Source organism: Nymphaea colorata, chromosome 2 (genome assembly GCF_008831285.2).
Source record: "Nymphaea colorata isolate Beijing-Zhang1983 chromosome 2, ASM883128v2, whole genome shotgun sequence".
NCBI classification, from domain to species: Eukaryota; Viridiplantae; Streptophyta; class Magnoliopsida; order Nymphaeales; family Nymphaeaceae; genus Nymphaea; species Nymphaea colorata.
Genome location: NC_045139.1, coordinates 17,773,020 through 17,795,449, shown reverse-complemented (window position 1 = coordinate 17,795,449; position 22,430 = coordinate 17,773,020). Strand labels below are relative to the sequence as shown.

The 22,430-nt window shown below is 38.6% G+C and overlaps 2 protein-coding genes across 2 annotated transcripts; one reads left to right on the top strand and one right to left on the bottom strand.

Annotated features, from left to right (window-relative positions):
• Window positions 1–1,279: 1,279 nt before the first annotated feature.
• On the bottom strand, window positions 1,280–9,935 carry LOC116248120 (dnaJ protein ERDJ2). The gene is made up of 11 exons (XM_031620734.2): window positions 9,692–9,935; window positions 9,060–9,279; window positions 8,858–8,953; window positions 8,295–8,415; window positions 8,024–8,130; window positions 7,718–7,935; window positions 5,900–6,077; window positions 5,675–5,794; window positions 4,768–4,854; window positions 3,179–3,289; window positions 1,280–2,283 (listed from the first exon to the last, which is right to left on the bottom strand). The coding sequence occupies exons 2-11, from the start codon at window positions 9,243–9,245 to the stop codon at window positions 1,450–1,452; spliced, it is 2,058 nt and encodes a 685-aa protein (XP_031476594.1). The 5' UTR covers window positions 9,246–9,279; window positions 9,692–9,935; the 3' UTR covers window positions 1,280–1,449.
• A 4,082-nt stretch (window positions 9,936–14,017) lies between these two features.
• LOC116248047 (B-box zinc finger protein 18) lies at window positions 14,018–21,826 on the top strand. Its single transcript, XM_031620617.2, has 5 exons — window positions 14,018–14,401; window positions 20,789–20,885; window positions 20,984–21,099; window positions 21,182–21,433; window positions 21,548–21,826. Exons 1-5 carry the CDS (start codon window positions 14,309–14,311, stop codon window positions 21,554–21,556), a joined length of 567 nt encoding a protein of 188 aa, XP_031476477.1. The 5' UTR covers window positions 14,018–14,308; the 3' UTR covers window positions 21,557–21,826.
• Window positions 21,827–22,430: the final 604 nt, after the last annotated feature.

Here is a 22,430-nt window from a genome sequence, read left to right as displayed (position 1 = left end):
TTGAGAGAAAAAAAGTAAGAACTAATATTAGATGATGAAACTACCAATCATGTTTCTTCTTCTTTTTGTTCTTCTTTTTTTTTTCTCTTAATCGCTTATCATGATGGATGCAAATTAGATGACTAGTTGACTTTAAAAAATTAAAGTCACCATTCAATTTTCCTGTATGTATATTCTAAACAATTGGTAGACAAATGACAAAATATTTAAAAAACCATTGCTAAAACACCATGTATTGGAAGCACTAGCAATGGTTTATGATATCTTTAGTGATGGCTTATGTATACATATATATACCTTTATAGCTGGTTGCTTATTTTTTATTTTATGTCACCAAAACCATCGCAAAATGTGTATTTGGATGACAACACAGTTTTCATCAACATAATATACATTTTGCTACCATTTTTAACGACACAAAATAAATAAATAAGCCGTCCATCCACAAAAATAACCAGCTGGCTTCAATTTCTTTGTCTATATATATATATATATATATATATATATATATATATAGAGAGAGAGAGAGAGAGGTGTGTATCCCGTACAACTAAGGTTTGAAAAAAAAACGGGGACTACTTGAATTCATGTTAAAAAAATATCATAACCAAAACAGACATTATAGGATTAATGTTAATATAGTACACAAACATGTTCTAATTCAAGTTACTTCGGTGAAACTCACTGACTTAAACATGTTTCCTGTTAAATTACTATTAAGATCATATTAAAAAAGTCAGATTGCTTACTTTTTGAGGGTCTGATTTTTATCTCTGACAAGTAGTTTGGTATATACACCAGTTTGGTAGATGCACCTTTTTCTCTTGGTGGCTCCTTTTTAACTGTTTGGCATGCAAGGAATCATCGGCATATGAAGCGCCGCGTATGACCCAGGAAAGATTGCGCCTCAACTGAGGTCTAGATGCCCCCCTCAAGTGCCAACAGCAGGTGTGGAACCAAGTAGTGAAGGACTCCGGATCTCATTCATACGATTAAACGTGTAGATGTTCAATAGGGATTGCATGAATTAACCAGACCAGGTCCATCCAAATAAAACAACATTTTTCTAAAAGAATTTTAAATTTTAAATTCTAAATTTAAGGGGTCCGGCCCAACATCGTAATGCCACCAATATATATCAGGTTTATAATTCCATGAGGGTTAACACATGACAGGTTTTGGCTTGCAACAGTCGAACACCTATTCAGAACGCAGCAGTAGATGTAGCTGTAAGATGTTAGATTGTGAGGTTCTCCAGCTAAGAATATGTATCATGGAAGAATTAAATCTGCAGCTATCGTATGATCAGTTTTATTAGGTAATGTAAAATTCGACTGTATAGTGTTACATTTAAGCTAAAAAGAGAGGATAAAATACTAACTCAAAATGTGAAAAAAATAAGAAGCAAAAGATGACTATTGTATGACTAGGCTCAGTAAAAAGAATGGCTCACTCTTCGTCCGTTACAGAACCTTCAGAGCTTGAACCACTGTTTCCTTGTGCATCGCCATTCTGTAGTTTATCGTTTCCCTTTCTAGATTGTTCCTCTCCATCATCATCACTATACTCACTTTCATAATCATCATATCCTTCATCCACTACTTCTTCTTCCTCTGCCCCGTCTTCAACAGCAGCTCCCTCTTCAACCACTGCACCAACCTTTGGCCCAGAGTGCTTCCGCTTCAACACCTTCAACTTAATATTTGTTTTCTTATCACACCCAATCCAAGAATCACATATGCAGTAGGCTGTCAGGTTGTAAGTTCCTTCAGCAGGTGCCTGAAACTGGCCCATCACAAACCTTGAACCGCTTTTCACTTTCTCAACAGCTTCCCTTACGGCTAGCCGTATCTCCCTCCTGTTTGCACCTGCTCCTTCTTTTGACTCCTCTATGGCACTTGATGCAGTAGCTATGGCAGTTGTCTCATCCATGAAACTCACCTTTTGGGAAATCCACAAATCATTTGAGCCAGAATCCGCAAGGAACAACCAATAGTTCTCATCCTTATGGAATGGGAAATATGGGCAGTGAGGGAGTGCAGCAGTTAAGCCATTCCCTCGTTTGAGGGAAATCCATGCATGCATAGTCACAATATCACCCTCCTGTATACCACCTTCTTCACCTTCTGTCACACATGTGATGTCAATGGTTAGTGATGGCATCATATTGAGAACAGCCTGCACATCTTGGGTTTCTTCATCAGAGAATCCAGCAGTCTGCGTCAACAGCTCAGCACACTCTTGTGGTGACATATCTTGTAGCTCCTGGAATGATCGGATCTTCTGCAAACACGGGAAGAGAAGTATCTAATAGGTGTACAAATAACTAAAAGAGAAAATACATTACAGATAAACTTGATCACTTAAGCATAACCAAAAATACCCTGTTTGTGTGAATATGGATACAACGATGGATAGGATAAACAGAAGAGGACATACTGCAACATCAACACAACCATACATGGAACGACTAAACCTCCAATGGGAGTTTGGTGACTTATCAGTCTATGTTTGAAAAATAGGAAAGAGTGACAGAGAGAGAGAGAATAAATTCTGCTGCCAGCTGGCAGGAAAGAAGACCCTCGGCCAGCCAATACCTTTTCCAGCTAAGGGCCGGCCAAAGGCCATGGTGGGGGACCTTGCACCACAGCTTCCCACATGAATCCCAGATCTGCAGGCTTCACCCATTCCAGTGATCTGATTTTCAACTGTTTGTTAAACCTCTGGTCGTGTGGCCTTGGATATGAGATCCGAGGCTAACAAACAGTAAAGGATTACTGAAATGGAATTGGATCCCCATGCCTATGTTTGATAGCCAGTAGAACTTCAATTAGGACCCACAAGTTTCTTAAAAGCACATTGGTTTATCTGAAAGTCTACAAACTCTTCTTAATATTTGGCTGAATTAGTTATTATAAGCAAGAACCTCAGGTAGTTAAAACATGCACCCGGGAAATAAAAAATGGCACAAACTAACCTACAAACACAGAACACCTCAATGCATTACAATATTAAAATGAAACCAAATAAACAATCTACATCAATAGGGTCAGTGGAGTCACTATCGCTTACTACAATTTAGGTGGCTTACACTAAAAGAAAAAAGACTGAAAGTGTAGGCACAGATTTATGAATATACTAATAATTTCCACAAAAACAGAATTATATTTCCACTCACTTTTCGACTGATTTTTTTAATGACTGATTCACTGAAATGTGGCAGCTGCAGAAAGGGAGCATTGCCCTCTGCAAATGCTCCAACTGGTTTTCTTGCACTGAGAGGAACAGCCTGTACCAAAATCACAAAAATTACCAAGAACTTAGAAAAGTCACAATGCCTACCGTGTGTGTGTTTCGTGTATACAAGATGAAGAAATAAGAAAACTTGCACCTATCCAATCATTGAATTTAGTAACATAAAAGAAAACAAAATCCAAAAATGCAGAAGGAGACTCTAGTCTCAGTAGAACAAAAGGATTGTATGATTTTTCAAGCATGATATTTGTTGCATGCTACATCTCTACATGCTCGTGATGACTTTCAATGCTTTCCCAGATGAAGCAAGGAAGTAATTTGGCTGTTATCATAACGTTAGTATGTTGAACCATGGAGCAAAGAGATCATATTGCCAGAATAATACAACTTCCCCATAGGGAAGTCAATGAGATTGTTTAAAGTCGTACAGTTACATGCATGCCAACAAGTAATTTTTATTTCTATAGACCATTTTTTCTTTTACAAAATCCACAAGAATCACTGAATCTCACACCACAGAATGCCATTGAGAAAATGCACCATTATCACATGAATGTGTGTGTGCATGTCCATGGTCAAATTGCATGAGTTACACTGTGAGATGTCTTTATGAAAGGAATGTAAAAGACACTACACTGCAACAGCCATATGTGAGAAATTTTCAAGCATCAAGTGTCTTGCTTTGTCATTGAAAGACGCATCCATTCAGGTCAGGAGTAAGGCTGGGCCTCGGGTCTGGTACCGGCCCGACTCAGGCCCAGGCTTGAGCCCGAAAGAAAGGCACCGGGCCCGGGCTTGGGCCCGAAAGAAAGGAACCGGGCCGGCCCGCTACCTTATCAGCCAGCCTGGGTGGGCCCAACTAAACCCAGTTCGGCCAGATAAAATTTTTTTAATACATATATTCTTGATTTATAATTATAATAGTTTATTAAAATTAATTATATTTATATATTATTTTATATTAAAAATATGTATTTTTAAATTTAATTGGGCCGGGCTCTGGCTCAGGTTTTAGGTGTTGGGCCGGGCCCGGATTTCTGGTGTCGGGCTGGGCCAAGCTGGGCCGATGCCCAGGCTTAGTCAGGAGCATGATATGACACAAAAAACTCCACCCAGCCACGGGATTGAAACTCACAAATGTGTTATACTTTATATCATACCAAGAAAAACGGCTAAGCTGTATTTTTTCAAATGTACAACCAAAAAACTTTTTTTTTATGCAATATTAGTGCCATTCAAAGCCATACTAATAGTATCTAACATTAGCCAGAAAGCAAAGGGATTTCCAGTCACATGGTTGAACTTTGCCAGGCAATGGCTACAAAATATCAAGATCATTAGTCGATATTAAGAAAGAAGGCTTGGACAGTGACTTTCTGAAGCAGCATTAACTGGAAAGCAAATACGGAGCAACACACAAGTAAACAGATATATGAGAGATGACAGAGTGAATGTGCATCTTTCAGTATAAAAAATAAAAAAAAATTAAACACAAAAGTATTACATGAGTACCTGAATTATACTTTGGGATAGTTCAAGCACCCCAATTGCAGGTCTTAGCCACCCATATCCCCCAGGGCTGCGCCTTATTATAGCCATCTGCAGGAGATGATCTCTCAAAGATCAAACTAATGATACCTCCTAAGAAATGAGAAACCAAAACAAAATAAAATTGGGAAACCTAAATTCACAATTTGAAAGATTCTTTCTTACTCAAGGAATTCATGGAAGGCAAATCAATTGTATCAAAACCAAGCTTCTGATAATAACCAATAAAGCAAGAAACTATAACAAAACAAGCTAAATACTTGTACAAAAAAGTTTCCTGGTAATGACCCATTATTTTATGCATTGCTAAAGAAACTAAGGGTGCCCCATGGATTGGCCAAGAATCATGTCCTTCTTATGGACATACAATCTTGTGGGCTGGTTAACAACTCATCGCCATGTCAAGCCTAAGGACGTACAGGCCATGAACCCAGATTCTAAAGGAGTCACTGGATACTAGATCTGAACCCAGCACCAAAACATGGAGTTGAATCCCTTTACAAAACATGTTTTAAAAAAGCTTTGGGAAACAAGCCCTTTCAAGATGTTGGAATTCCTCACTGGAAAGTCAGAGGTTATGTCCAACCTAATGGACCATGTTGAAAGCATCTGCATCTCAGTTGGAGTAAACAAGGGTCAGACCTATGACCTCCCAATAGACTCTCCAGTTAATACGTAATCAACTATCATGCCACCCATGGTTCTGATTGCATGGCCAATTCTTAGACCATAAATACAAATTACAAACTTGTGTCATGTTGCAATACGCTACACATCCACGCCACATATGTCTCTAGACATCCACAAATATATTCATGCATGATTGTCGGACTAAAAAGCACTATAATGCATCACCTTTACGTGACTTTACCTTCATTAGTTCTTCAAGAAGGCGAGGTGCAAGTTCAATCACATGCTTGAAATCGCCCTGCAATGTAATGGGAATAGAAACTGATTCACGTGTTAACTGGGCCAGAAGCAGCAGTTCTGTCTGAAATTCAAAAGAGAAAAAACAAAGTGAGCAAAAACATGTTTACCGTCCCATCCAGTCTAATGGCACAACGAAGAGGCATTACTGATACAGAAATTCTGATACCTTCACTAAAGCTGGATGCCTTTTCCAAAACTTTGCCTGCTCTTGCCTGATGTTCTTAGTATCTAAACCTAACTCACTACGAACAACCATAAACAGCTTCTGAAGGGGCTCTGTGTCACTCCTTCGAACTGGCATTTCCATGTATTCTGCTGCCTTTATAAAGACCTCCATCACCTTACTGCATTAATGATGAAAGAAAAAAACAAATTAAAATAGCTAAATAACAAACAGAACTGCATATAGAAAGAAGCAGAGATGCATGAAGATCATTCATGGAGAATAGGAGCACAATGAAGGAAGGCCAAAATAAAGGAGATGGTCATCATCTCTGTGAGACAAGACAACTAGAATAATCTTTTTGCCTTTTCAGGTTTTGAACAACATAAACTCAGAAGTTCCACTTCAACAGAAAAAGAAGACCCACTGAGTGGAAATTTACAAACTCTTGCAGTCTTACTACATCAACCACATCCGGAACATGATATAAGACACAAGTTAATTTAGACTGGCAACTGCAATTTGATAAATGACAAAATATGGATATAGATCTAACCAGATAGGAAAAAAATTCATAATCATGGAATTTGGACAAAAGAAACAGATCAGGTTTTCAACTTAAGCAACCAGAAAGTATCCACATAAATCTACACCTGCAATTGCACACATGGAGAAAACTCAAAGTGTTCAGCAATGCCACAAAAATTTGCATAAAGTCACAAACAGTTATATAAGACAAATACAAGAAGTTACTTTAGACTGTCAACTGCAATTTGATAATGAGAAAATATATAGATATAGATTTAACCGGATAGGAAAATTTTCATAAACATAAAATTTGGAACAAAAGAAATAAATCAATTTTTCAACTTGAGCAAGCAGAAAATATTCAGATAAACCTATAGCTGTAGTTGTTTAAATGGAGAAGGCTGAAAATGTTTAATAGTGCTGCAAACAATGGAACGCAAAGTCACAAACAGTTATTTGTTAAAAATCAACAAACAAAGAAGTGTCAAAGTCTCTTCCACTAAAAAAAAAAAAAAATTGTTCCCATAATAAGGAAAAACCAAGTTCCTTTTTCACTTCAAAAGGTTAGTTTCTAAGTCATTGTTTCACAAGCAGAAAAGGACAAATAAAAATCTTCGGCTGCTCATTTAAACTAAGCTATAAATGAACACGCTGCAGATATAGTTATCACTACTAACATATTAAAAATAAGCTCTCCAAATAGTGAGGAAGATTCTTTGACGTATTAAAACTTAAAAGTGCACATTCATATGCTCTTTAGATGCTCCAAGAAGTATTCATGCAAAACATGACTGCCTCGCACGAGAGACATGCACATAGAGTACATCTCTATTGGGAGAACCACCATGAGGAAAGGTAACAACCGTAACATACACTTTGTACACATTAGACCCCTAAAGGGAAAAATAGCAGCTTAATTGTGTACGACATGCCTTATTTATTAGTTTCATATGTTAAAGTTGATTCAGATACAGTGTTTATGCCAATTTACATCCCTCCATGTCTTCAAAATATATATCTGTTTTGACTTCTTATCATGTTGAAACTGGATGCCATATAGTGGAGAATAATTTTTACATAAATAGTAACATGACATACTAAAAATGTGCATATGGCTAGATCTATCATCCCCAGTAAAACCTCTGCAAGACAAGATCGCATTACCATATACAGTCCTGATTGAAAACCAATTGATATTTTCATAGTTTCACAGGCATAGGTATGATGTACACCTGCAAAACAATTACCAATAGGAAGAATGGGTAGAGAGGAAGATAAATGCAATATTGGTACCTTGGTGCTAGGGAAGGTTTCATGAAGTGATAATATGCATACAAGGTCTGATGCATGACATAGTTCCCAGTGTATTTGGATGATCTCGAGAGATATATGACAGCTATCACCAGAGGCAGCAGTATGCATACTCCAACAATCCCAAGCAAAAGTATTCCACCTGATGTTCCTTCAATACTTAATAAAAACTGAGGAAGTGCTATTCCCATTTGAAGCCCCTGCAGATGATGATTTTTAGGATCAGTTCAAGAATGAAATATTTACAGAATGATGTCTCAATGTTAAGTCAGTGAAAAACAATAGAACCTGTCTGCCATCTGGATGTCCATATTTCTCAAAGTTTTCTCTAGAGACTGGGTCTGTCAGAGCCTGATATGCCTTGGATATATACTCGACAAAATATTTGTGAGCCTCTGAAAATAGCAAATATATGCATCTGTTAAATGAAACAAACCAAAGGGAAAAGAAAAGGGGCCAGCCTATTGACAATATTCAGCTACAAAAGATACCACAGTGATCACCTCATTAGATTATCAAATTATTAAAATTTGAAAAAGAAATTAGAAAACACCTTAACCTGGATCTGGATTTTTATCAGGGTGGTATTGAATAGAAAGTTTCCTGTATGCCTTCTTTATCTCAGCATCGGTGCTTCCCGCCTTTAGTCCAAGAATACCAAATGGCTCAAAAGGTTGAACCTGGGAAAAGGAAACAAACGTTATGGTGACTTTAGTTTTCTTATCAGCTATATGAACTTGGACAATGTAGACCAAACATTTAAAATTTCATCCATGCCATCAGATGAAACGTTACAAGCACTGTTACTCAGAAACAGAAATCAACATATGCAACCAAAATTCTTTCAAACTTGCTTACATAAGTTGAACGAACCAATAAAATGACAAATGTGTGGAGATTATTACATATAACATAATCTTAGAAAAAAACTACGCAAAAAGAACAATAATGAGCCAAATAAAAAATGCCAGTGAAAAATGTACACATTAGAACGCATTAAATCAAACAAGTAATGCATGTAAAGTGTAAACCAAGCTTGAACACCGAACTTGCAATACCAACATCACCGCTATCAATTTTCCTCAGTAGACTACCAGACCTAATCCAAAGCCCGAAACTTACCTCACGACTTATGTGCTTAACATAATAGACAAGGAACGCCATGAAAACCCATAGCAGGACGACAGTCAAGTTGCTACACGTTGAAAAATTATAGATCTGCAAGTTCAATGTAATCGTGTCAGATGCCTTTGGTTCGTGTAGCTACAAACTAAAGATTATCTATTACAGACACAGTCGAAACAAAAACCAAAGCAGAACTTACCCGCTTAAATATGGACTTGCGGTACTTCCCGGAATGTAAACAAGTGGAGCATTGGCAGTGTATTGTCTTTTCCTTCTTGGACAGAGCGCGAGTAACCCTATGAATCGTGTAGGGCACTAAAAACAGAGCCATGATCGCCAGGATAAATATTGGAAACAGCGTACCGGTTTCCTCCGCAGCCACCATCTTTGCTACTCTTTCTAACCAGATATGCCTTAACCTGTACGAAACTTTCAATCACTATCATCACCCTTCATTACTGATCAAACAAAATTCGATTCTGAGGAGGGCATCCTGGATTCCGGGCAGCTAGGGAAGGCGGACTGAAGATCCTCCCTCTTTTAAAGCAGGTGCCCACCCCAGTGACTAGTGCACGAAGCAATGGCCCTCGTGATAATTCAAGGTATCCTCCCAAATGAGATTTGATGAAAACCCATAACACCTAGACCTTGAGAGACAGACAGAGAGAAACAATTTTCGTACACCAAAAAAGAAAACGGATAAACCAAAAAAGCAGCACACAGACGGCTGATTTGATAAACTGCGATTGGAAATTTATACGATTCCAAGTCTCCGAACTTAATGAGCAAGAAAATAGTCCAAGTAAATAGAATCAACAGCATCCGATTTACCTGGATCTGCGCGTAGGGACCAAAAGGATCGGAAGAAAACGCTCTGATTTCGCACCACCAACAACGAGAAGGACACCAAACTTGAGAATTTCTTCTTCCTTCCCCACTCCTTACTCTTGCCAGACGCTCTCTCCCTCCTTCTGCTCAATATAGAGGTAAGGAAGAGAGGAGCAGAGTGGCGGCCTTCCTTCCTTCCCCGTTTCAGAACGATATGCACATCCGGCCTGCTACCTCCCCTAGCGGATTCTTGTCTTCGGATCGTTACCAAATTCCAGATTAAATCGTGACAGGGTCATCTAAATCTGGGTCCAGACCCGCTTTCTCTTTGACCCGTTCGAGAAAAGTTGACGGCGGTGACCAAAGAGTCGCATTCCGGCGTGGCCAGCACGTTGGACACAAATGTTCGGACAAAATGAACTCGTTTTTGCTAAGAAAAGAGGCAAAAGCCATAAATGGATGGTGAAATCCGGAGTTCCAATAAGTTAAGATCAGTTGAATGCATAAAAAAAAACTAAATTTGAATTTGAATTTTCTCGATTAAGTACAGCATGCTTGTTTTGCAATTTTGATTTTCGGTATCTCTTGAGAAATCTAAAGAACACATACATTTGAGTATTTTTTTGAGAAATAACGAAGTGTGTCGCTTTCATGTAAAAATGTTTACCTTCTATTAATCTATTTCGCAACATATCATCAAATTCTCATGCACATATAAAATGCTTGCTGCCCAAATGAATGAGAAAATTAACAAACGATAGACTTGAACATATAATAATGAGATTTAGAATCTCATCTCTTGCTCGTGAGTCGTGACACCATACCCCACGAGAATGGTCATTAATTTAACTAATTAAACAATTATATGATCAATCTAAGAGTTTTCATACGAAAGACAACAAAATCGATCAACTTTATCGTCGTATAATGCAAATGAAATAAATAAAAACAGCTTGTATTGGCATTTGACTAATTATACGTATGAAAAGGACAAGAGTGTTTTCAAAACTTGTCCTTGTACATCAACAGAAGTTCTGCCTATATATATTAAATAAAAATTGGACTTTAAGACTTTTAAGTTGAAGTTTTATGAGTCGAGTACTTCTGATGCTCTTGGTAATAGGAGAGTAGTGTTCGAGTTTCATCAATATATCCCAAATAATAGAACAGATTTATAGAACAATATGTACTAAACAATAATGGAGCAGATTCAAAAAACAATATGCCTCGAACAACAGATCAGATTCAAAGAACAATATTTGAATAGCCATACTCATAGAATACTAACAAATACATTGTGCAAAGGTTGTGGATTGAACCATCAACCTTATCATGCTTTGTTATGGTATGATATGCCTGAAACTTGGTGGATGTGATTCACCTTTTATTTAAACTATATATAAATACAAATTGAGAAACATAAGGTCATACTTACTTAGATTGAGTAATTGTACATAAATTGTAAGGGTTGTAAGACATTCGATGCTGGTTATCTGTTCGGACCCAAACATGAGAGTGCATGTTCGGGTTTTGAAAAGACCCAAAAGGGAAGTTTGACAAATGAAACAGTTTAAGAATGTTCCATAAATATAGACACCTAATTATAGTGTTGTATTACTTTGTCTCAATATTTTGGAGTGAATTCATGAAATACTCATAAAAAATTTGAATACCAAGCGATCCCGGAGAAAAATTATACATAGGCAAAATTTAAAGTAAAAAATTATATTTTAATGACAAAAATGCCCTCACTGATGGTTGCGTGAGGGTTCAAACACACTGATGCAGGGGCGGAGGGAGGGGGAGGGCCACCTAGACCATGGCCCCACCCCAGCCAATTGAAAAAAAAAAATACATTGAAAAAAATAAAATTTTTTAGTTGCATCATTTATTGTTTGGATTTGGATTCAGAGGTTAGACTCTTCAGCCTACCCCTAAAATAAATCCTAGCTCTGCCCCTGCACTGATGCTCTTTATTTTTAACCCAAATCAACATGAATACCATACCATACCATATTGATAACATTGAAAGTCACGGTTAAGTTCTCTAATGCCCTTAAAAGGGTGTCTGATTATCGTCACAACGGAGTTAAAACTTACACTTGCATGTGTTCTTCGGTTGAGTCGAAGTCACGCAAACGCAAGACAGTGACTAGCAAGCTTTATCACTAAGGGGGTATTTGTTTATCTCAGACTTAAGATTTAAAATTAAGTGAAATCCAGTGCACATTTACTTTATGGGTCTTAAATAAAAGGGATTTCAGATGTGACCTGTCTTTGGAAAGATCCACTGCCTAGAGAAACAGTAGATTTCGAATCTACTATTTTTAGATCCATCAAGCCATGAGAGAGACATAGGGGCACTTGGATGACACTTTTATTTGTCAAAATTCGGTTTTATGAAAACTAGTTTTATTAATGAGTCTTGAAAATTTTAATTTTTTTATTTGGGTGCATGCCCAAAAACCTAGTTTTTATGAATACTTTGGTGGGGATCGGGATATCTTCACTCCTTTTACTTTGGTTTTGTTTAACCTTTTACTTTGTTTTGTTTAACCTGGGTTTTTTCACAATCAACTTTGATGCTACCCAAATACTTGAAAGGAGCCTGGTTTTAGAGTGTCATCAAAGGTAAGGGTGGGTATCGGGCCGGGCTGGCCAGCCCAGCTCGACCCGGGTCTCGTTCCAGGCCCGGCCCGGCCCATTTAAATTAAAAAAAATAATTTTTAATTATAAAATAACAGTTTTTAATATAAAATGTATTTATTAAGAATAAAAAAATATTATTAAAACAAAAAAATTAAAATATATATATATATTTTTAACTTAACGGGCCGACCCGGGCCTGGCTATCGAGCCCGGGCCCAGCCCGGGCCGGTGGCGGCCCGGCCCAACACCCAGCCTTAATCAAACGCTTCTTTAAAGTTGTAAATTACCTTAGGCCAGCAGCGGAGCTCCATATAGGCTGGCGTGGGCATTTGTCCATGCCAGCAACAAATTTTTTATTTATTTTACATATTTTTACATAGATTTCTTACAATTATTTACTTATGTTGTGTCCCTTCAAAAATAAAAATTTCTATAATAGTGTCTTATAACCAAAAATTTCTGACTCCATCATGCTTTACGCTATTAGATAACCTCTGCCGTGCCGCCAAATTTGGTGGAACGTTGGAACACATCAAACTCCTGCTGCTGCCCTCATATAAGCAAGGATATTAAGTGTGGATCTTACGATATTGGATTTACTTGCCGACATACTATCTTTTCGTTAGTTCGATGAACCATAGATTTTTTTTGTCGCATCAACAAAAAGCGTGCATATGTACATCAAATCCATCAAAAAGCTCAATGTTACGGTTGCTACCAAATATAGTTGAGCAACATAACATCACTCAGCCAATTATAAAAATCCTTAACTAAAAAAGAACTTTAAAGTACAATCAACAAGATAATATCCAGATCGTTTAGTCACTATCACATTCACGGTTAGGTCCAACATCCGCTCCAGATCAAGATGTACTTCAATGGGGGTTCGTTGGCAACTCCATTTTTAGTAAGTTATCGGAATCTTTTGTCAGAAGAGTGTCTAACGCTGAGACCAAATCTGGATCTGGGTTCATCCAAACTCCTTGTAACATGGACTAGATACTGCTTTCTTCATTAGAAATCTGCGGATATTAACCACGACGTAAATCTCTGCAAGGCTGCATGCCATACACTTGTCATAGCTATGCATTTGAATCTTGATATTTCTTCTCTTTTTTTTTTCAAAAATTTAGTTATTTACATTATTTTTCTCACCATAAAAAAGTTGACCAACGTTCTCAAATTTTGTATGAGAATGAAAGTTTTATCAAAATGGGCACCTGATATGCCATTAGTACTCACTGTACAACAAATACTCACTGTACAACAAAAGACGAGCAACGATTTGATACAGCTAGGTTTGATCCAAATCAAATCAAATGGTGTAAGACAAAACCTTCAAACCAGATCTAGCTCATTTAGTGGACCACCCAAAAAATATCAGTACCGGATCTTATAGATTTAGTGAATATTATGGCTTGTTCATGATTTGGATATGCCGATACGGTAGATAAATCGGGTAAAGATGGAAGGATCCATACCCGAGCAGTTTGCCGTCGCCGGCCCGTCGGGGAAGGAGATTTTCCAGGGGGACTGTGATGCTGTGGGCCACTAGTCGAGTGCCCCGCTGGCACATGAAGATGTGGCCGCGAATAAAAATTACACCATCGGTGGGGCCCAGCGAGCACTCTCGGTCGGGGCCCCATCCCCTTCGTCCCTCCCTCCTCCGAAGGGGAAACCAGCACGCCCTCTCTCTCTCTCTCTCTCTCTTTTGATTCCTCCTGGAGCCTCTATTTCATTCTCCTCTTCTCCCCCCTTCCCTCCCTTTTTCTTATTGTTCTTCTTCCACTTCTGCTTCTTCATGTGCTCTGTGGAGTTGAGATCGGGGTTGGGTGTGAGGTTTTGCTTCGGAGAAGAAGAGAGGTGAGAAGGAGTGGGGGGCGAAGAGAGAAGGATGGAGAGTGGGAGAGAGATGGTGAGGTGGAAGAGGGGGGAGTAGATGGGAGGAGGGAGTGCTGTTGTTGTGGAATTATGCGAACGATCTGCGATGTGTGTGAAAGTGCGCCGGCCATCCTATTCTGCGCCGCCGACGAGGCTGCACTTTGCCGATCATGTGACGACAAGGTAAGCTCGGAGTGGGCGCCTTGCCTTCCAATTGCCCCTCTGTTTCTTTATTTTCTGTTGCGCGATGTTGGTTGTGTTGGAAAATTTTGAGGACTTTGAGGTGGTGGGGCGAATTGTTATTTTCCCCCGGCGGATTGGAGAGCATGTGCGGTTTTCTGGTTGGTTTTCCAGTCAAAGCGTTCGTTTGTTGGAAGACTTTTTTGGTTTTGAATTGGAATTAGCAAGTCTGGTTTTCTTAGCTTCCTGTGTAGTGGTTCTCGAAGAGTGTCTGGTTGTTCTTTGCAACTGTTGGCCATGTCAGGAGACTCCATTTGATTCCCTAGCGTAGTTCTTGAAGGTCAGATGTTTGATCATGTCCACATGATGTTCATAGGGATGTAGAAAGGTACCGGTTCTTGCTTAATTGCTCTTTTACTCGGTTTTCTCTTTTGCTCAGTGGAAAGTGGTGTTGGATCGTCATAGTTTCCCTCTTTCCTTCTTTCTTCTGTCTGTAAGTTTGCACAATTGGGACCGACTGACTGCTCAATTTGATAGCAAATCTACACTGCCTCGAGACTTTCAAATTTAGTTACAAAATTAATTAACGTTTTGGGACAGCTTTGGATTGTCTGAAACCGTATGTGTTGGAGGAAGGGAAGGGAGGAGATTTCAGAAACATGTAGGAAAAGAATGTTGAAGCGATGACTGGTTACCAAGATAAACTGCTCCAACGCCGCCCAATCGACGCAACTCAATCCAAGAAGGATTGGTTGGTGGTGGGACCATGTGCCTCATCTCTATTGCTCATTAATCTGGTAAATGTCTACTGGAGACAAATAATGTGCTTTGCGGGTAGTGTATGAGACACTGTTGTAAAAAGCATAGCCGTATCGGTTTGGCTTGATATGTTGTATTGTAAAATATAGTAACTATAGTAAATTTTTTTTAACGAAAATTAATCAGAAAAAATAGAAAAAAAATCATAAAAAATCAGTAAAATTCAAGAATAATACATTCTTCATAAAAACATATTTTACAAAATTATAGACTTATTATTGCTATAAAGTTATGATTCATCATTCATAAACATTATAATTCATAACAATATCATTCTAAAGAGCACAACAAGGAACATAATATAACATATCATAATGTATATCATAATTTCATAACTATAACTATGAATCTACGATAAAAGTATATGAATCTAAAGAGCACAACAAGGAACATAATATAACATAATGTATATCATAATTTCATAACAGTAACTATGAATCTACGATAAAAATATATGAATGTATGGTAAAAACAAGAGATTTCATACCTTACGGAAAATAAATAAAAAAACCCCCTTCCTCCCAACGGGAATCAACCACCCACACACAAATCCACGGTTTAATTGATGATTTTCCCTCCAAGGTGGCACAATATCTAGGGTTAGAAATGAAGAAGGGGCAGTTTTTTAAAAAGTTATCATGAAAAAGGGGGTTTGGGCCTCCCTTTCTCGAAATTAGACCGTATCGTGAGATACGGGGCATATCGCATTGTATCGTACGATACAGTGTCTATATTACACAATACGTGTGATACAAGCTTGATAAACCACTTGTTGACGATACAGGTGGTGTATCAAATCGTCTTTTGTAAATGTGACGACACGTATCGTACAATACGTACAACACTGGTATGAGAACTAACCAAGGCCGTGTGCTAGCAGAAAGGGAGACAATAGATATGTGGCTGCTACTGCTGCTGAAAAATTGCGTAGCTGGTGCACCTTCTCACTGTCTTTGGTGTGCTAGTCCCCGTTGCAGTGTGAGAACAAGATTGCATTTGCTATATAATATTCTGCATATGGATTTGGACGTATTTGTTCATGAGAGAGTGGAGAATCAGGGATTCCAAACCAATTTGTGTTTAGGCTAGCTAACCCGTTCAATAAGGATTGCCTCTTTGTTGATATTAAGTTTCTTCATTGATATTAATAGTACCCATAGTCCATTATTGCATTTCAGATGGTTCTGAGTGAACTATAGGTTTTCGTCCATCCTTATGTTGGGGATTCTCTCTCTCTCTCTCTCTCTCTCTCCCTCTGTGGCAGTCAGAAACATTTCCTCAGTGACTATTAAGTAAATGGTTACCTATGAAAGAAGGGAATATTAAGAATTAAGTTGTTAAGTATGCAAAAGATAAAGAGATCAAAGTACACTCAAAAACATGCTATATGGGGAAGTTATATGAATGCACTGAATAGTGAATTGATGGTGGCTGTGTGAAAACTGAAAAGACAGCTAATGGTGTTGTTGAGGGAGTTAGCAAAAGGCAGGATAGGGGAGTATGGAGGAGGAGGGAAAGGTAGGGAGGGATGGGCTTCTAGACAGGTCAATGACTCAATAAGATTCAGATGATTTAAAGGTGAGCATGTAGGCCTAGGAATTAGAATATCTATCCGTTCTTTTGAGTAGATGTTTCCCAAGGTTGAGAAAGAAATTCAAGGGTGGAAGAAATAGGTGGGAGAATGAAAGCCAATAAGGCGGGGCTCATCATGGGGATTAAGAAGATGTGTCTGTTTTGTAGCCCAAAGATGGACAGGTTGAGCTAATGTTCTCGACCAGTCTTTGTTTATTATGGGAGTCAAACAATTTGTGGTGCTTTTATGAAGGTTATGCCCCCGCAACACAGGGTTACAACCAGACAGCTACACCACCACCCCCCCACCCCCACCCCTTCTTTCTCTCTCTCTCTCTCTCTCTCTCTGCACACACATGCACACACACACACATGTCATATTCATCAGCATATGTTATTGCATTTCAGTGAATTAACTTACAAATACTATTTCTCCATAAATATCATTGATTTTTTCATAGTAGATAAGAATTTTCATGTCTATATTTGACATTTATTTGTTACTAAGGTGGCCTCATTTAGTTCTTTTATCTCATGATCCATTCATCTTGACCCAATCTCCAGTTAGCCTACATAAACCTTTTAAACCAATTCTTTTGCTCTTGGCCATCCTCAACCTAAATATCATGTATTTGTTACTCTTTGTTACTCTAAGGATGTAAATATATCCTCCCATTGTTTCTTTATTATCCGATTCTCAGCACCATGTACTACTTGAGGATATTTTTCAGGTTTTCCTTACGGTATCTTGACTTACAGTTCTTAGTTAGCTTTTGCATGGTTGTTGATAAAATGCTTGGTTCAATGCTGCAAAATGAACTCTCCCTATCTCAAGAAAGAGCTACATTTAAAGACTAAAGTGTCCTTGGTCACATGAGATGACAGAACTCAACATTATTAAAAGTTTCTAAAGAAAAAAGAGTATATGGCTGGAAGAAACATAGCAGGAAGTGATGTTAAAGCTCTTTTAGCACAATAAGAAAGTGATATATTTGTTGAGAAGAGACAAAAACTCATAGATGAGTAGTGAAGCGAATTTTGAGAATTGCATTTGTAAAAAATTCAAGGATTTAAAAGGAAGCAGAGCGAGACGTGAAGATAGATGTCCTTTTGTGATTGTGCATGGAAAATCGGAATGTATGCGCTAGAAACCACAGCTAAAATGTAGAAATTAGGTATTTCTTTCCCTTATCAAGATCAACCGTATAGATATGTTCAAGGTGACTCACCGTGATGTTCCCATGGCATAAATTTTGATCAAGCTGACCAACTTATTGCCACAATGACAGATGGAACATATGCCAATAATTGTGAGGAGTTAGCATTTGGGCCATGTTTCCAATAAAGAAACCCTATTTTATGAGGGTCGAAGGTCTACAGTGATTGTGGAGTGACTTTTTGAAGCCTTATAAACACTTGATCATTGGTTTTAATTGGGCAATCAAGAGCTTATACCTACAAATTCAACCATGTAGGAAGCATCTACAGCTTTATCTTTCATAAAATGGCAAATCTCTTGAAAGTCCAAATCGTACCTTGGAGATAATAGACTTGGAATCTCCACTTCTTCTCCCACAAAAAGTAAAATACGCACACAGAGAGACAGACAAAGAACCCTCAAGTGAGTACACATTCATATGCTGTGCTGCATGCGTTATGGTATACATATACAACTATTGCAACATATGTACGTATATGTTCCTCTATATGCATTCTTAAAGATGCTCTAATCAGTGTTTAAGTTATCCCTCAACCTTGTTGGTATCCAAGCGACATTAGTTCAATGTAACCCCTTTCTTTCTCTAAACATGCATAGCTTTTCAGATTCTTGTACATTAGAAGTGTACTCTATGACTAACCTAGTTGCTCAAACTTCTTAGGTGTCTATTCTTGCTTTACTTTAGGTAGTCTCCTCTTCTACTTTTAGACTTAAGGTGCATTTGCCTCCATTTTTTCAATCAGTGAAGAATAGAGTGCTTAGAACTTCTAAAATTTGTTAATCATCCACTAAAAGCACCATTTTCTCATTCAGTTTTTTAAGAATGGCTATCATAAATCGGGTTCATAATTACTGTGAAATGTTGATATGTGTCTGACCTTTTTTTGGAACAGCAGACAATATGTTTTCAGGAAATTTTGTTTGGATGTTTGATTGGTGACAGAAGTTTTGCCAAATTAATAATGTTTTTCCGTAGACATTAGAAGCAAGATTTAGGCAAAAAGAGTATAATTTGGCAAAAGCTTTTCCTATTTTAGACTCTTGTTTTGTTAGGTGGTAAAATAAAATTTTATGGTGATCACGTTGATATTCTGAGTTGCCTGCAACTTTGCTGTAGGCATTTGAACTTTGTGACCCTTGTGTTGCAATTACTGTTGCAAGCTAAAGACACTAGGGCAACAAGTTTCTTTTTTTGTTTACTAACCTAATTTAAACATGTTTAGTAACGGAGTGTCCTTGGTGTAGTCCCCCTCAGTCTGGCCAGCAAGGCTTAAGAGTGTTTGAACTCTTCATACTAGTGAATTTGGTTCCTGTTGTGGGATGATACTCAGTCAGCTCTTGCAGTTCATTTCTGTAATTGGTTCCTCCGAAAACAAAGCTTCTACTGTTTCATTTGTTTCCCTCTGCAGCCTCTCTTTGTGTTGCAGGTGCTCCCTCTGGAGCATTTTTTTTTCTCAATTGACATGGCCAGGGCGGCAGTTTGGAGCCTCCTCTCTGATAAATTCCTAAGAATTGACAGTTTCCTCATTGAACTCTTTGGCCATTTCTAGATGTTTCCAGTGTGGATGTCTCACCTCCAACTTGTGATAACTTGATGCTCCTCAAGGAGTTCCACCAGGCCTCATGCTTCCTCATCCACAAGAGCACAATCTTTGTTGAAGATTTCAGGCTGAACTCACTTATGGAGTATGCTGCAGTATGTTGATGGTACTTTGTAGGGCGACTTCATAGCAGCAAATCTCTCATGTCCTGCTTCTTCACCTTTTTGGGAAAATCATGGGCCTTACCATCAATGCATCAATGCATCAATGTGCACTCTGACTATGTTCTGTTTGCGGAGCAAGTCTTCCACTGTCAGTATGCCCCACTTGCACGCCTCAGCCTCTGTGTCTCCTTCGTCACCCTCTGCTGTACTTGTTGTTGGTGCAAGACTCCATCTCCTCTAAACTTGTGGGATACAAGGCTATTCTCCCTTGCTGGGAGATGCACTCATCTGTCGGGTTCTCTCCTCAATCCCCCTTTATGCATGCTCACATGGCTTCTCCTTGTGGGCCATCTTACTTAACACAGTCTATCACCTGCAAGAGATTGGTCTTGCCTTGATGAGCTGCTGCATTCTGTGTGAGGATGGCCCAAATTGTGCAACCCAAAAATTTTGGTCTTGTGTACTTTCTTACTCCTCTGTCAGTAGCATCTCAGTTGAAAGCTGATGTCCATTGCACAGTCAATATTGGCCTTAAAACCTTGGCCAGATTTACAGCTTAATGTTTTGTCTTCCTATTTTGGGTTTTTTGATTTGCTAGCCTTCGGGATGTTGAGGCTGCCCATGACTTCCATGGTATTCCTATCTTTTATCGGCCTTAAATTGAATTTCTGGTTACCTGTGAGTTTCTTTATGAAGTTTGTTTTGCATGAATTTTGGCCGATGTGCTGGAAGCCGGGAACTTCTTTGTTAATGGTATTGCATGTATGCGTGTGTGTGTGTGTGTGCATATCTGTGAGAGAGAAAGAGCGATCCTTTGGTTAATCTGTCAGATCATTCTTGGTGAATGTTGCAACTGGATGATGAACACCTTATCTCTTGGATCAATTCTCAGCTGATGTCATTGTCTGTGCATATTTTTCTTGTCTGTTCCAAATTCGGATCTTTCATACTCCTTAAATTTTCTGCATGTATCCATGTCTCTTGCCTTGGCTAGATTGTCTCTCTATGTGCAAATTCTTCTATTGCAGTGGGATGCCAGCCATCACATTTTACCTTCTAATATTCTGTATGCCAGGTGCACACATGTAATAAATTAGCAAGCCGGCATGTAAGAGTATCACTAGCTAATCCAAGTGCCGTAACTCGATGTGACATTTGTGAAAATGCCTCAGGTATCCTGTTCTTGTAGAAGGATCGCATTTCACCCTCTTTTTTTAACCAATTTGAGGAGGGTCTCGCTAAAACCGTTTCTCTTGCAAACTGTGTCCAGCATTCTTCTATTGTGAAATAGATGGGAGTTCACTCTGCTTGCAGTGCGACATGCTTGTTCATGTGGGAGGTAAAAGAACGCATGAGAGATATCTTCTGTTAAGGCAGAGGGTTGAGGTTAGTGATCACATTCTGGAAAAGAAGCCAACTGCACACTTGTTCAACCTTGAAACCTGACATATTATAAGTCTTTGCTTAGTTTCCAGGAGACAAAACAAATCCTTTTGATGGTCAGACCTTGCAGCCCACTGAGCCATCCGAACATAAGCGTGGCCAGCAACAAGTGGCTCAAACTGCAATAGCAGGAGCGGGCCCCAAAGAGAGAATACAAAACAACCACTGGGTTTCGGCTGATGATGCTAATGCTGATAATGAGAAGCCCGAGTCGAAAATGATAGACCTTAATACCGGTCCACGCCGTGGTCATGGACAAGCTTCAAACCCTGGCCAGGTATGTTCCTCCATCTTCTGGTTTACTCCTCCATGATCTTCAAGAAACTTGAGTATTACTCATTTCTAAAATTAGTTGTGCACTACTTTTGTGATGATGGTATGTCCTTTTCAGAAAGTTTAGTGTGCTGTGCTATTCACTGTCCCAAAGCGTGGACACAACGGCAGCTGCTTCGACTTCCCTTTTGATGGGCTCAGATGATGCTGGCCATGATCATTTTTTCTTTTAGTATTGTAGATTTCTTCTGGTGCTGTAGAGCGTTCAACGTGAGCACGTATTGCATATTGTGACTAAGAATTGTATGACATTCAATGTTCCTTCAAGAAGCTCAGTGGACATTGCTGAAAATCAACGTTGAAACATAGGGCATTACTTTCTGCGGCCTTGTGGATCTACCTTCTTGCCCATTAGCATCTTCTCTCTCTCTCTCTCGGTTACCGGTATGAGTTTGTTACTTTTCGATCCTAGATTAAAAGAATTGATTACGGGACGTAATGTTTCATTATTTCTGTCTACGTTGGGGTTATGATCACCCTTAGTAGGCCGTTACGGTCGCCGAGGAGGCTTATACTGGCTTTTGCGAGTCCTCCTTTGTTCTTTTGACAAAAGTATTGAGAAGGCAACGTAGATTTATGAATTCTTCATTTTTCTTTCCTGTAAAGTTGTTATCACGGGTGCGCTTATCTATAAGGAATGGACGCCCTGCAGCATATTCTTGTTATTTGAAAATGACAAAAAAAAACTAGAATTCTTATAGAAGTTACTGGCTGCTTACCTTTAAAACTTTGTAAAAAATTTGTGTATACGTTATAATGAAAAAAATTGAATATTGTTTATTACAAAAGCAATATTATAGGGTCATATGGTAGAGTTGCAATTGCAATAAATTAAATCAAGTAATTACTTATATGTGTGCCTGCGTGTTTTTTTTTTTTTTGATGGGTTGGGGGGGGGGGGGGGTAATTAAACAAACTTTTGAACGTTAGTTAGATAAGAA